The sequence below is a fragment of the Anthonomus grandis genome, chromosome 12 (assembly GCF_022605725.1).
Source record: "Anthonomus grandis grandis chromosome 12, icAntGran1.3, whole genome shotgun sequence".
Classification (NCBI taxonomy): Eukaryota; Metazoa; Arthropoda; class Insecta; order Coleoptera; family Curculionidae; genus Anthonomus; species Anthonomus grandis.
Window position 1 is genome coordinate 26,305,554 of NC_065557.1, and position 15,555 is coordinate 26,321,108.

Below are 15,555 nucleotides of genomic sequence, written 5' to 3' on the forward strand. Positions count from 1 at the left end.
AAACAATAATGTTAGAAAAATTTACCGGAGAAGGGACTATTAGCAACAAACCTCGATCGGGAAAGCCAACGGCAATAAGTTCAAAGGAGGATTTAAATATTATAATTACAAGCAAACGCAATAGACGCCTTAACGCCCCTGAACGGACAATGTATTACGGGTCAACCCTCTAGATCGACACCAGTATGCCTACCAAACAGGTAAATCTTGCGAATCAGCGATTCACGAGATAACCCAGAGGGTCGAACAATCTCTGAACAACAAAGAGATCGCCCTAGGAGCTTTCTTAGACATTGAGGGAGCATTCGACAATACATCATATGACTCAATCAACCGTGCGATAGCAGCACGAGGAATACATCCCATGATTGGCGGCTGGATAACCCAAATGCTAAATCATAGGAAAGTAGCAGCAAATCTCAACAGCACAACGGTTAAGGCCAGAGTGTGCAGGGGAACACCGCAAGGGGGCGTACTGTCACCGCTGCTGTGGAACCTTGTATCGGACAGCTTGCTGACACGACTGGAGAGGCAGCTTATCCTCGCTATAGGATATGCTGACGATATAGTCATCCTTACACGAGGGGGTAGTCAGGTTCATGTATTCGAAAAAATGCAAAGAGCCCTGACTACTGTCGAGCACTGGTGTGAGGAAGAACAACTAAGGGTAAATCCCACAAAAACTACTCTGGTTTCCTTTACCAAAAGAAGGAAACTAGAGCCCATTAGAAACATAAAATTTTATGGAGAAAATCTGCGACTTGAAGACGAGGTCAAATATCTAGGTATAACCCTGGATAAGAAACTCAGCTTCAAGAAACATGTAATCCAGGCTACAAATAAAGCCACGAAAACTCTTATGTACTGTAAGAGAATGTTCGGTAGATCATGGGGACTTGGATGTACACGACAATGGTTCGACCCATCATTACATACGCAGCACCTATATGGTGGCATGCGGCAGAAAAGAGGACTGTAATACAGATACTCAACAAAACACAACGAATAGCATGTCTGGGCATAACAGGAGCGATGTCAACAACGCCGACTGCTGCCCTAGAGAACCTGATAGGACTAAGCCCGCTACACTTAGTGGTACGGGCTGAAGCTATATCGGGGGCGAAAAGACTGCTGTCAAATGGCGCAACAATCCTATCGAAAGATGGGCACAATGCCTTATTTGACAAGATACAGGACCTTGGGCGCCTGGCCCTAAGAACAGACAGAACCAAGGTCACATACCTAGACAAACCTTTTGTCATCAAAGAGAAAAGGGGACCACTGGACGCAGAAGCGGACAGGCTCAGGCAAAGAGGTTACTCAGTATGGCACACGGCAACCAAACGATCCAAGATCGGGGTAGCTGTGGGCGTGGTGGAGGACGAACAACAGGGCAGACAACTTATGCTAAACCTGGGCCTGGAAACAACAAATTTACAGGCAAGCATAATAGGAATACAAACCTGTGTCCAACTGATGAGAGAAGGGCTGCCAAGAGGCAAATCCTTCGCAATTTTCACATGAGACCAGGCTGCAACACTTGCACTACAACAGTTCGAGACTAAGTCAAGGACTGTGCAAAGCTGCTGGGAGGATCTCAGGAACCTCGCCGAAGCGCAAAATAGGCCAAAGATAATCCTAGCAGAGAATATGGGCAACAATAAGGCTGCAAGAAGGGCTATCCAACTTGCAACCCAGGGAGCCAGCAACAGCCTGGTAGGCCCTGAACCAACATGTTGTGTCAACGATAAGACCTGGAAGAGGGAAATCGGCAACTGGCTAACAAACCAGAACAAATTCTACTGGGAACAGCTGCCAAAGATGGAACAATCCAAACAACTTATAGGCAGCCCACCCTTCAAGAAGGGTGAGGAACATACTGAGCCTCTCCAGACAGCAACTGCGAAGGGTCGCGGGGCTATTTACAGGCCATGCACCCAGCAGGAAACACCTGCATACGCTAGGGAAATCAGTTACCTCGCTATGTAGGGGATGCAATGAGGAGGACGAAACAACTCTTCACATACTGTGCTTCTGTGAAGCATTTAATCAAACCAGGGCAACATTCCTGGGGGAAGAGAAACCCTCACCAGAGGGTATAAGAAATCTACCACTGGGCACAATCCTGGACTTCCTTGAAGCTACAGAATTGAACCTGTGGGACTAAACATATGGGACACAATAGGACTGCTTCTTAGCAGACCGCAGTGTAGGGAGCCACAAGGCACCACCCAGCGGTGGAGTTTTAGTGGGTATAGGACGAAACAGACTCGACACTGAGTCCCACACTACTGGGGGCGGCGCCGCGTAACCAGTGTTCATAAAGAATTTCTCCACCGACCCAAAAAAAAAAAAACGCCCCTGAAATCACAGCAAAAATCAACAAGGAGCGTAAAAAAGCGGTCAGTGTTTCGAGAGTAAAACGGCGACTTTATAATGCTGGTCTTAAAGGACGTTTAGCTGTATCAAAACCGCTACTGAATGATGTTAATAAGAAGAAAAGACTTGAGTGGGCCCAATCACACAAAGAATGGACCATTGATTACTGGACGAAAGTTCTCTGGAGTGACGAGTCGAAATTCGAGGTTTTTGGAACAAAGAGGCGAGTTTTTGTTCGCCGTTATGCCAATGAAAGGGTCGCTGAGAACTGTACGGTGGCCTCAGTTAAACACGGTGGTGGTTCGGTGATGGTGTGGGGTTGTTTCGAAGGATCTGCAGTGGGCGATCTAATTAGAATAAAGAGAATTCTTCGAAAAGAGGGTTACAAAACAATTTTAAGTGACAATGTACTTCCTTCTGGTACTCGAATAATTGGGGAAAACTTCATCTTTCAACATGACAATGATCCCAAGCACACGTCGAAATTGTGCAAGCAATATTTAGGTCAAGTTTAAAGGCAACATCTTCTGAAAGTTATGGTATGGCCCTCACAATCACCGGACCTCAATCCTATCGAATTACTGTGGGATGAACTGGATAGACAAGTGCGAAAATCATGCCCCACATCAAAAGAAGACTTGTGGAGGATTATCCAAGAAGAGTGGCACAAGATACCTCAGGAAACTTTGGACAAATTAATTAGAAGACTACCGAAACTCTGTGAAGCTGTTATTAAAAATTGAGGCTAACATGTAGATGAATCCAAAATTTGATTTTCTTAAATTTAATTAATTGAAAAATGTATTGTTTATATTCATTTTGTTTAAGTTATAACTTTAAAACAGTCATATGTGGGCAAATACTTTTGAGCGGTAGTATACGTCATTATAAGTACACACAACATCCATAAACACAAAAAAATAAGTGTAATTTAATGTAACGAGTTTAAAACTGAGACACACATTTAAAAAAAAACTTTGGGGTTTATTTTATGCCCCTTTGATGAAGCTCACGCGTATGTCATAATTTATTTTTTTATATTGATTGCTAAGACCTGTTTAAGAAGGCATATTTAAAGGTAATTAACATTAAAAGAAATTAATATTTATTTATTTTTTTTATTTCTCTCTGACGAGAGCTGTATATACAGGGTGGCTAAACGAAAACGAAACGGCGGCCATGTCGAGCTCGTACAGATTTTAAAAAGAAAACGCTTGGACATGGACACATCAATTTAGATTACCACGAGGAAACAGTTTCAGAGTATAATACCACCCCCATCTGTCATCCCTTAGCCAGGGTGGAACTAAACTCAAAAATTTTAAATAGAATAGTGGGTTGAGTTATACCTTGTTTGAGAGGTCTTTTGATGTTCTTTACGGCTACACCTAATTTAAAGGATCTTACTTCAGCGATTCTCAAACTATTGACTATTTTAACATTTAATATAGTTTTTTGGAAAACCAGTATTCAATGTTGGGTGTTTGGAAAAACTGTATTAAATCGCAATTCTTTATCGAACTATTAATTTATAACAATCATACATAAACGCTAGTCCAACAAATACTGAAAATGGCCATCGTTATAAGCCATGCAATAATAGAGATTTATATATACCGGGTGGTGCTTCGCCGAGAGGAACATAGGAAAACCCATTTAAATTTTAAGGGGGTCAAATATTGGCTTCCCTGTACATTTTATAGAAAAAATGGAAGATAACTTTTTGAAGAGACCAATCTGGCAAATCCTTTTGTAAAGTTTCCAAAAATTTTAATAAGCGAATCTTGAATTATTCAATTAAATGTAATTGCAAAATTAGCAAATTTTCGGTTCAGGTAAAACCAAACGGGCACCAGTAAAATAAATATTGTCACTGACGTGAGCAAAAGTGTCAATAAATCAGTGACAGTCAATATTTGAAAACAAGTATGAATTATTCAATCGACGAAAAAATAGCCATAATTAAGTGGCATTATGCGGGAAACAGTTTTAGAGCAGTATCTGAAATGTTTTCAGTTTATTTCCTCACCAAGCCCATTCCGTCCATTTCAACGTGATGTCAATATGTTCGAGTCCAAAGGTACCGTAATAAATCATTGTAAATGTTCAACTCAGGATATCGAAAATAGAGCCTAAGAAAGAGAGAACAGAGATCTTAATAATCTACTGAGTGTGGAGGAAAACAAGATGGTTAGTACGAGGGTTCTTGGGCAAGAGATAAATAAACATCATACAACGGTATTGCGCACTTTCAAAAAACACAAATATTATTCGTATAAATTCGAAAAACATCAAGAGTTGCAGGAAGGAGATGAAGAGCGAAGAATGGCATTTTGTTTTAAAATGATGGAAAGAGCAAATAATGATAGGAATTTTTTAAGAAATATTTGTTTTACCGATTAATGTACATTTACCCTCAACAATGAACCAAATGTTCAGAACTGCCGGTATTGGAGCCAAGAAAATGAACATCGCTTTGTTCATACTCGGACACAATATCCCCAAAAAACAAATGTATTTGTGGGAATTATCGGACACCATATCACTCGACCCTTTTTTATGGACTATAACCTACAGCTGAAACGTAAAGAGAATCAAAAGACCTTTCAAAGAAGCTATAACCGTAGCCGATCGATAGTTCTAGCCGTGACACTGGTCTCGTGGCGTCAAAATTGAAGCCGAGATTTGGTGGCGCACGCCGTACAGTGGAACGACTAAGTGGAGATACCGCGGGACCTAATATTTTACATTTTACAAGATAATATATTTTTTTTATTATTACGTATTTTTAGGTACATGATAAAGGTTTTAAATATTTATTATTATTTATTTTATTGGAAAAATATACATAAACGGTGTTTCAAATTCGTCTACCCTCAAAATACGAAAATGGATAATTTACCCCAAGTTGCACATTATTGACTTATAAAAGAATATGCCATATAAAAATTATATATATATTTTATGTGGTTTTGAAGATTATTGAAAAAAAAAACAAATTTTCAAAAACTTATTCTTGACACTTTTGTGGGTTATCTTGGTTGTTATGGGAAAGTTTTTGCATTGCTGTATTACTTTTTCGTAAAAATGTTAATGCCGAAAACAAAATTAGGTAGGTACCTACGCCAAATTTTTGTTGCTTAGTTTGGTAGTTTAAAATTTTAAATGCGTAATCTTACTATAAACTATAATAATAACTGCAGTAAAATATAATTTCGAATCAACGCAAAATATGTGCCCCAGCGCGGAATTTTTGCCATCGCGATGCGGTCGTCGCCTCGCATGATTTCGGCTTCTGTTGTGAGGTATCGATGGAAGCGGGGATAAGTGTCCAGGCTAGAATTATCGATCGGCTACGCTATAACTCGACTCGCTATTCCGTTTATACAAAATTTAAAGGATAGTAATACATTTTTGAGGATAGTTCCACCCTAGCTAAGGAATGACAGACAGGGGTGGTATTATACTCAGAAAATGTTTCCTCCTGGTAGTCTAAATTGACTTGTCCGAGCGTTTGTTGAGCTCGACATGGCATGGCCGCCGTTTCGGTTAGCCCCCCTGTAATATCACTGTGAAGCCCTACCGAGTTGATAATAATTCGTTTGACGGGGGATGAAATGCCTTGTTTTTCTTTTGATTATTTTTGATTTATTATACGTATACAATATAAGCATAATTGCGTTTTAATACACTCTCGCTATAGTTGTTATGTATGTTATACAGCCCGGTCTTTACTAAATTCCTATTATTCGCTATTTATATCAATTTTGTATTGTTAATTGATTAAGCCGAAACTACTTTAAGAACTCCGGTAAGTATTTTTTATTTGAAATTAAATTAAATTCCCTTAAAAGAAGGTGGGCGGTGGCGCACCTAAAGATGTTTTGGGAATAAAGTCTCTTCCTTCTCAATTTTGCATTGAGATAAAGAATTTGCTCCTAAAAATATTTTTAATATCAGTAAATTTCAATATTGAATAAATAAATGGACTGATGTGCGTTCATTTTAAAATTTTATAAATTTTAGAATAAACGAATAAATTTTATAGGAAGGAGGTCTTATGATACCTTGTTTGAAAGGATGAGTACTTTATAATTACAAAATATGATGGTCATATCTTAACCCGTTTCAAGAGAATTTATGTGTCAAATACTTTTTTTTGCTAAAAGATTTTTATTATTATTGCTAAAAGATACAAAGAAATCATTTTTAACATCTTTTAAATTAAATCTTATTATTTTTATTATTGTTTTAGGTAAATAATTGTTATTCGTAAAATTATTACTAATAAAAAATATAAAGTTGAATTGTTTAGCCTGCTACTTTAAGACGAATTAAAATAGAGACCTTCCGTATAATTAAATGAAAAATACTCATTTAAACACAAGACCCCTTTTCCATAATTACTTTTTTTTAGGATGGCGCTTACCTGTAAACTTGACATTTACAACTGTCATTTTAACCTCAAAAAATAAAGTAGACAGACTTTCGCTCAGTCAACTTGTGGTTGTTCGTGGACCTTTGCTTTATTCCGAAGCCCGTTCACAGATCTCTTCCCATGCCGGACCGGTAAACACCCGATCCTATTAAACATCATATATATATTTAATAGGATCGGGTGTTTACCGGTCCGGCATGGGAAGAGATCTGTGAACGGGCTTCGGATAATATAAATATATATATAAATTTTAGCTGGGCGATTGAACGACCGAGTCATAACGAATATATATATAATAATATTATATGTGTTATCGTGAGCTACGTATTACCCAAAATAATGGCAACACCGGTTGGTTGCGGCTTACAGGCGGCGGAATTTTTCGTTTTTATTTTTTGAACCGGGAGTCAGCAGACCTCACTTTGCTGTGTTACTGCACGTTGCATTAATAATTTTTTAGCGTTATTTTCGTGTTTTTTTCACTATGGCTGTTTATACCCCTTCCGAAAGAGTTCAACTAATTAAATGGTTTTATGGACGCAATTCGGCAGTACAATGTAGAGATTTGTTTTCAGTGACATTTGAGAATAGACCGATTCCTTGTGCAAAAACGGTTTTAAATGTGGTTACAAATTTTGACACAACCTTTTGTCTTCAAGATTGTAAAAAATGCCACACAAAACGTCAAGAATCACCTATTGAAGTGGTCCAGGATATAGAACGGCGGGAAGAAATGGTTTGAAGTACCCTAGAGCTTTATTCGACAGGGTCCACTAGAAGTGTTGAAGAGGAACTAGGAGTGAGCAATAAAACTGTTGCTCGTATCTGGAAAAAATATGGGTACAAATGTTTCAAGTATTCAAAAACTCAGGAAATATTTCCTGAAGACCAGTGGCGAAGAATGGAATTTTGTGAAACCATGATGGAAAGGGCAATTGAAAACGAATATTTTTTAAAAAATATTTTGTTTTCTGATGAATCTTCTTTTCCATTACATGGCAAACACAATGCTTCCATTGTTCATTATTGGTCTCAGGAAAACGAGCACAGAAGTTTTCAGTTTCGTACCCAGTATCCTCAGAAATTGAATGTTTGGGCAGGTATTTTGGGCGACAATGTTATAGGGCCATTTTTTATTGATGGCACTTTAAACGCCCAAAAGTACCTTGAGTTGCTGCAAAACCAAGTTCTTCCTGCCATTCAAATCCTACCTGATGTAGAGCTGGAATCGGTTTATTTTCAGCAAGATGGCTGTCCTGCTCATAACGCGGCTAGGGTAAAAGAATTTTTAACAAATACTTTTTCTAACCGCCTTATTAGTGGGACTGGCGATATTAAATGGCCTCCTAGATCTCCAGATTTGTCTCCAAATGACTTTTATCTGTGGGGTTACCTTAAGCAGACCATTTACAAGCATGAATTTAGTAGGCCAACAAATTTAGAGGAGTTGCGAAATAAAATTGTCGAAGGTGCCAATTCCATTTTACCTGAAACTCTTTTGGAGGTGCGAAATAGCTTTTACGATAGGTTAAGTTTTTGTTTAGCGAAATAAGGCGGTTTATTTGAGACTTTTATTTAAAAAATTATATGTTGTTAAGTTTGTTTATTAGAGTTTTATTTCTGATTTTTTATTATATTTTTATCAGAGTTGATATTTTATTTTTTATTAGAATAACGCTTTAATTTTCATTATGCAAAACACAGCATATTAAACATTTTAAGATTACAATTCTATGCGGGTTTTACACATTGTCATGTCTGTAAAACCCGCATTTGAATAAATATTTTAAAAATGCCTGGATTTTCGCGTAATATTTTGGGACATTTTGTCGCCAAACGACACAGCTCCCACAAAAGTCAGATGTTTACTAATCCCGTCCTCGGGCCGGCCGGGGCGGTGCTCTGTCGCAGGCACTCGTACACGCGCGACGTTCCAAATTTCGCCTCTATGCCGTTTCCTATAAGTAACGAACGAAAACACGATCTGTATATATATTATAATAGTGTTACGCATATTTGGAAATAAGATAATTTCTTTTTTCGATCTATAGGGTTGCTTCTACCCTTTTTTGACGGAAGTCACTCACATGTCTCTAATTTATTATTTATATCTTAATTAAATACTAAATACTGTTTTAGGTACATATATTTGAAAGTGAGACAAAATTATAAACATTTTTATATTTCATTCCTTCTCTCCCTAAATTTTTGATACTAATACCTTCCTATATAAAAGCTTTTTTTATGAATAAATTAAATCCGTTAATTTGAGTAGAGAATAAACTGTATTACCAGAGAAACATAAAGATATTTTGATTGAACTTATACAAAAATGTTATTTTCTTTACTGAGACAAAGGTCTTGAAATACCAAAATACACATGCAAACTAAAAAATGCACGGATCGGTTCCTCCCGATGAATCTCTGGTAACATTGACCGGTCTGCTGCGAGACGAACAGTGTTCTGCTTTGCTGTAACAATGCGCTGTTGCCAAATGCTCATCTTCCCGATAAAGCGCGTTAAACCCATTTCAGGCAATGTCACGTGCTGATGATTGCTCTTAATAACTTTTTTACTTTTCAAGATAAAGAAATGAAATTTGGTATATCGATAGAATAGTTATAAGAGCATCTTTTGACATATTCTATTGTTTTCCATCACTTCCCGTTTAACAGGAAGAAACACTTAAACTTTCTTATTTTAAATGGGACACTTGGTATATTATTACGTATTTCGATAGAAAATGATATTCTGAAAACAATGATCAGTCATTCAACAACATTCAAAGAAAAATTGTAATCAATGCGCGCAAATGCGTACAAAATAATGGTGGTCATTTCAAACATTTAGATTAATAACAATTTATTTCATAATTATGTACATAATATTTAATAGCCTTTATTTATTTTAAATAAGTTCTGAATTTATTTTTGTTCATTATTATACTGTTTATTAAAAATAAATTTATTATAAAGTTAGTCAGATCATTGTTGTAATATTTATTTTTTTTTAATGACCTATTAATATTGATGATTAACATTTAAAAGTAATAATGTTATTCTGCAGATGATTATTGAATAAAGAAATTGATGACAGCTAAACAAATGTACACTGTTTAAAGGTTATTGACAAAGCCAAGTCATAGTAGTAGAATTAATAATTATTATTAATTCTACTACTTTTATATTATTTTAGAGTTTATAAATATTTTTAAATAACAACCAAAAAGATAAACTTTTTACTGTATTAATAAGTAATTCATTTCCAATTAAAAAAAATCAGGCCCGCATTAGGGAAAAATTCCTGATGATGGTCATTAATGCGTCGAAACGTTGGAAAACGTATGAATGAGATACATCATTTTAAAAAGAATTAAAAATTCTTTTAAAATAAGCTATAAAAAATGCAGGGCCGTATTAAAAAAAAAAGTAGTTGATAGTCATTGTCAATATATCACACGTCGTAAATAAACTAAAGGTGAAGTTTTGTAGAGCACACAAAAATATAAAACTTTGTAATTAAAAGGAAATTTCTAAAACCAATAGTTTTGGAAATAATAATTAAAATAAAATTTGGCGTTTATAAATCACCCCGTAACTCACAAACTAAAAAACATTCTGCAACGCTCTAAAAGGATTTAGAATAAGCATCAAAATTGGCAACTTTTTTTAAATTTAACCGCTCTCGTGTTTCCTATAGTTTCGGAAATGGCAATAGTCACACATGGCAAATAGGACACCCTGTATAGGTAAATAATTAAAAGAAGTGGACGCTTTTTATAATGGATGCAGAGCAACATATGTTCACAGTTCAAATTCTTAAAAATCTATACACCAATTCTGTATGCTTTGCAGGAAAATCCTATCTTTTTTTCCTTAACACCAGTAAAGAACATTGCAATATGAAATAGCGGACAAAATTAGTAAATCACAAATTCTGAGTTTGCAAATTTTTAGTTAAATAATCTTTGTGTTTATAAAGATCTTTAATTTTAAGTTTTGCATTGGATATTAGGTAAGAAACATGCTATGAAAACCTTAAGTCATTATCAAGAATTAATTCTAAATTACGACAAGAATTGATTAATTTTAATTGGGCGCCTTTCAAAGCCAATCTGAAAGTGTTATCCTGCAAAAGAAAATTGGAATTTTTACATAGGTAAAAAAACTTTTGTAAAACTCTAGTAAAACTTCTGTTTTCAGTTCATTCAAAAGTAGGGAGTAGGTCCTGGAAATATTTGAAATGCTTTTAAAGTTATCATTCAATTTTTATTGTGCCATCGGCATATGATATCGGCAGTGATACTTTGAATATTTTAAATAATTATGAAAGTCTGCTGTATAAATTAGGAACAGAAGGGGGCCTAGGATATAACCCAGAGGATAGTCTCTTGAATTCGTCCAAACAGAATGCTTACTTCTGTATATTATTCTCTGTTTGCGTTTTAACAGATACCTAACTTTTAAAAAATTCGACAACTTTCTTAGGCAGCCCAAAATAAGGAAGTTTCCTATACAAAAGACTATGATCTGGGGTATCAAAGGTCTTGCTGAAATCCAGTAGGATCTAACTAGTGTTTAATCCTTTGTCAAGATCTGTAAAAATATCATCAGTGACCTTCAGCAAGGCTGTTGTAGTGCTGTAGGCAGGCCTACAACCAGATTGTATAGGAGGTAGTATATTATTTTGTGAAAGAAAATCACAAAGTTGAGAAGCAACAGTTCTTTCCAGAATCTTTAGCACCGTGGGAAGCAAACTTACAGATCTATAATACACATTGTCAGTCGCAGTACTCTTTTTGGGCACCAGAATCACATTTGCCATTTTCCAGATATTTGGATATGATTTAGTGGTAAGACATAAATTCGTTATATAAGTAAAATGTTCTATTAATTCTGGCAAGACAAATAAATGCAGGGATTTTCAGATTTATATTGTCTACACCTATTGCATTAGTTCTAAGTGGAACAGAAACCTCTATCAGAATTCAAAGATGGTACTCTAGATGTAATATTTATAAAGATTATACTAATTTCATTCACAGAAGCCTTCAAACTTGATTCACTCTCAGATTGACTTACATTTAAGTATTAGAGTATGCCAGAAAGTTTTAGAATCATTTTTTAAGCCAAGGAGCGGGGAACTTCGAGCAGTTTTGTAAGGTGCAAACTCATTAAATATTTTCATGATATTAATATTACATAATATTTATTAAAATAACATTAATATTTACATATTACATAATTAATGTTACAAGAGATATGGCGTTATTAACATCATTAATTGAAAAATCTGGCCATACTATTTGGCTTAACCTAATAAGAAACCTTTTAGCATCAAAGCTCCAAAAATCTCTATATGTGTTAAGCATAGGAATAGGTTTATCTTTTGTATCTTCAATATTACAAGATATAAATTGGTGATCAGATATATCGGCCTATACGATTTATAACATACGGCGAAGCTGATGTTATCAGTAAGTCAATTAAATAAAGCCCTCTGATGCGTGTCGAGTCTTTAACTACTTTTGAGAGACCATACTTTTCAAGAAATGAGAGAAGTGCAGTAGAGACATTATTCAGAAGTGACAGGTCGATGTTGAAATCTCCCTCTCAATTTGATTTAAAGAATTAAATCAAATTGAAACCTGAGTAAAAGTATAGGCTCTTCAAGTACTTCCAATCAACTCTTAATATTCCCACTATAACAAGTTCCCAGACAAATTTTTTTTACTTGCAATTTTAACGGAAATCCAAGAATGTTCTAAAACAGATATATCATAAGATGACAAATCCAGCTCTCTGAACTTAATAGTACCTTTACTGTAAAACATAACTCTCACGCCTCGTCCTCACAATTTTAACCACGTTTCGGGTGAACAAATAATGTCGTAAGATCGAACATTAAATGTGGAGGATAGAACAAATCGTTTTTTATCATCTTCAAATGAAATAAGCCAAGCCTTTTAAGCCTATACTCTCGATAAACTTAATTCATATTTTAAACTATAAATTATATGCTTTTCTAAATGTAAATTACAAAATATACTATTATACATAATTTCATTCTACAATAATCAGCTGTATTTATTAAATCATATATACCTATATATTTATCACAATGCCATTGTTGTATAAAAAAGAATATATAAATAAAATAAATAAATAACACCTGCTATGACGGAGTTATATTTATAGTAAACAAAGAGAACAGAAAAGTTGATTATTAGCCTTAAATATTTTGTTGCTATATATTCTGTAATTTTGCTTAACTTAATTTTCACTTTTTTCCTATTGACCAGACGTTGTTCGGTCCATGCTTCTTGCTACTTGCTCTTAATCTCGTAACGATCTGGCGTCCAATGATATCTACCATAGTCCCTGTAATAGATATAATTTTGCTTTAAATTTACTCAATATGATGCTTCCAGTTTAAATATTCATCTAAAATAGGACCCAAATACTTGATTGTTTCCAGTTTACAAATGTTTATCGAAATATTTCAATCGCTTAGTCTTACTTTTTTGTTTAAAAATTATATGTTTGGTGTTATGTCAGTGTATTTTTAATACATTTTGGAGAAGCCATATATAGTACCTCTTTAAATCATTATTAATATCACAGAGTTTATCAGTGTTTTTTTTCGTTATAAACCAACACCTTATACAACAAACGCAAAATAGCGCGCTCTCAAACCGCCAATTTTGGACTCAAAAAAACTGAAATTAGTCAAGGTATGTCCCATTTATAAATCAGGTGAGTTTTTAGTCTTAATATTAAATAAAAAAACGCACTGAAACCAGTCAAAACATCCTTTTAATACTAATACTGTACGAACGGTGCACCATCCAAAAGTAAACGAGGGCAGTTGCCATTGTTGCCAAATACTTTATCGCGAGAATATTTCTGGGCAAAATCTACAGCGTTGCCGCTGTGTGTGGAAATTTGGTGGTTTAAAGAATCCAAATTAAAAATAGTAATTACTATTAGTGTCTAGGGTAAATATAGTACAAAATAGTTTTGGTTATTAAACGAGTTTCACTCTTTCTTTTGCTATATAATAAAGAATGCAACTCAGTTTCTGCTAATTATAATAATTTATTAAATCACTTTATTTTCTTTTGGAAATATTGGAATATTAAACATGTTTATCAACAAAATATCCCCTCTTCCCCTGTGTAGATGTTGCGCTCAATCCAAAGCAGCCAATGTTTATTCTAATGTATTTAATGTTCTAAGGTTATATTAAATCTCTATTCACTAAAAAGATTAATTATTTATTAAAAGATTAATTATTAGATTATTCACTTTAAAGATTTTTTTAAATAGATCTAATCCATAAGGTTTTCGCTTTTCATTCCCGGTAATACCAGCATTTGAGTTGACATAATTATATAATAAGTAGTATTACAATTTACTTGGCCATGCAAAAACCCAGCAAACTTGTTTCTTCATTAGAGTAGTCAGTTAAAGTAGTAAGTCAGTTATATTCAGATTCTTTTTATTCTTAAAGTTTAATTTTATAATGTTTGCTTTCTAATCTAATAGAATACAAAGATGGTAATTTTTTTAAGAGCTTTTTTCGTTTCTGTTGTATTTTGCGCATTGGTGTGTAGTATACTATTTTCCTAAAACTGATGTAAGGCATATTTTTTTATTAATATTTAGCTTAATGGACTATGATTTTAAGGTATGGAGATGACGCTTTACAAATGTCATGCCTCAAGGGTGCTCATGAGATCTTCGAGTATCTGACAGTAAATATAAATTATTCGCCAGAGAGGCTAGCCAACGCACATGAACTCATGGGCGCCACTTTCCTGGACGAACACAATGGAGTGTCAAAATGTATGCAGCACTGGAGAAAAGCACTAAAAATAAGGGATGAGCACAACTTACATCCTAAGAAACCAGCTGTAGGTTTGTACGAGGCTTATAGGTATCAAAAAGAATTTGAAACAGAAGATGAACTACTAGCTATGTCTGGCGATTTAGATAAAATTCGCATCCAGAGTCTTTTAGTTGCTGAGAGGATCTTGGGAAGTCATCATAAGGATACCATATTTAGGTAAGCTTTTAGCTGTTGTGTTACAGTGTGTTGTTGAATGTAAAGATAAAGCCAATTAAGAAAGTAGAATAATATACAAGCCTTGTCAACTTAGGACCTTGTCAAATTAGACTTCGTAAAATTTATAACAAAACGGAAAAACGAAAATTCATAGCAGGAGCTATATATTTAAACAAATTATAGGTTACCTGTCTCGCTTAAAGAATTAAGCATCATCAGACCTAAAATATAATATGCACCTCACTGCAAGACAAAGTTTAAAAAATATTACCAATTAAAAATATTACAAGACCGTCACACACATTTACTATCTACTAATAAAATCGACTAATATAATATAATAATATAGGCGATAACAACAACATACTTTTCATTAAAAAAACCGTAAAATTATGCCCTGTCGTCAGAAGACAGGTAGCAAAAGCAGACTTAGTTTCTGTAACAGTTGTCTCAAGATTTCCTAACAAGGCTAAGATGTTCTTGTACCACAGTGGACACTCTTCTCCTGACTGTCCTACATAAAAATAAAAAGCAGAACAATCTGCGCATTGTAGGCAATATACATCAGACTTAGAAAGAGGGTCTGGTTTATCTAAAGTCTATAATTATAAAATTTAAAATAAAGTTAATACAAATGATCTAAAGAAAAGCTATGATTTTAATATGTACT

At 34.6% G+C, this 15,555-nt stretch overlaps 1 protein-coding gene and 1 long non-coding RNA gene across 6 annotated transcripts in view; one reads left to right on the forward strand and one right to left on the reverse strand.

Moving 5' to 3' along the window:
* Positions 1–15,555, forward strand: part of LOC126743045 (protein fem-1 homolog CG6966) — a 97,329-nt gene that overhangs the window by 16,309 nt on the left and 65,465 nt on the right. For all 5 annotated transcript variants that reach the window (XR_007662762.1, XR_007662763.1, XM_050449974.1 and 2 more), the window contains one exon: positions 14,508–14,885. Coding sequence is in view for 3 of the 5 variants with exons in the window: in XM_050449974.1 (XP_050305931.1) it covers positions 14,508–14,885 (378 nt within the window). In the remaining 2 variants the exon portion in view is untranslated. The remainder of the gene's footprint in view (positions 1–14,507; positions 14,886–15,555) is intronic.
* The window catches only part of LOC126743048 (uncharacterized), a 61,837-nt gene continuing 58,291 nt past the window's right edge, over positions 12,010–15,555 (reverse strand). Inside the window, exon 2 of the long non-coding RNA XR_007662765.1 lies at positions 12,010–13,198. This is a non-coding gene — a long non-coding RNA (uncharacterized LOC126743048). The remainder of the gene's footprint in view (positions 13,199–15,555) is intronic.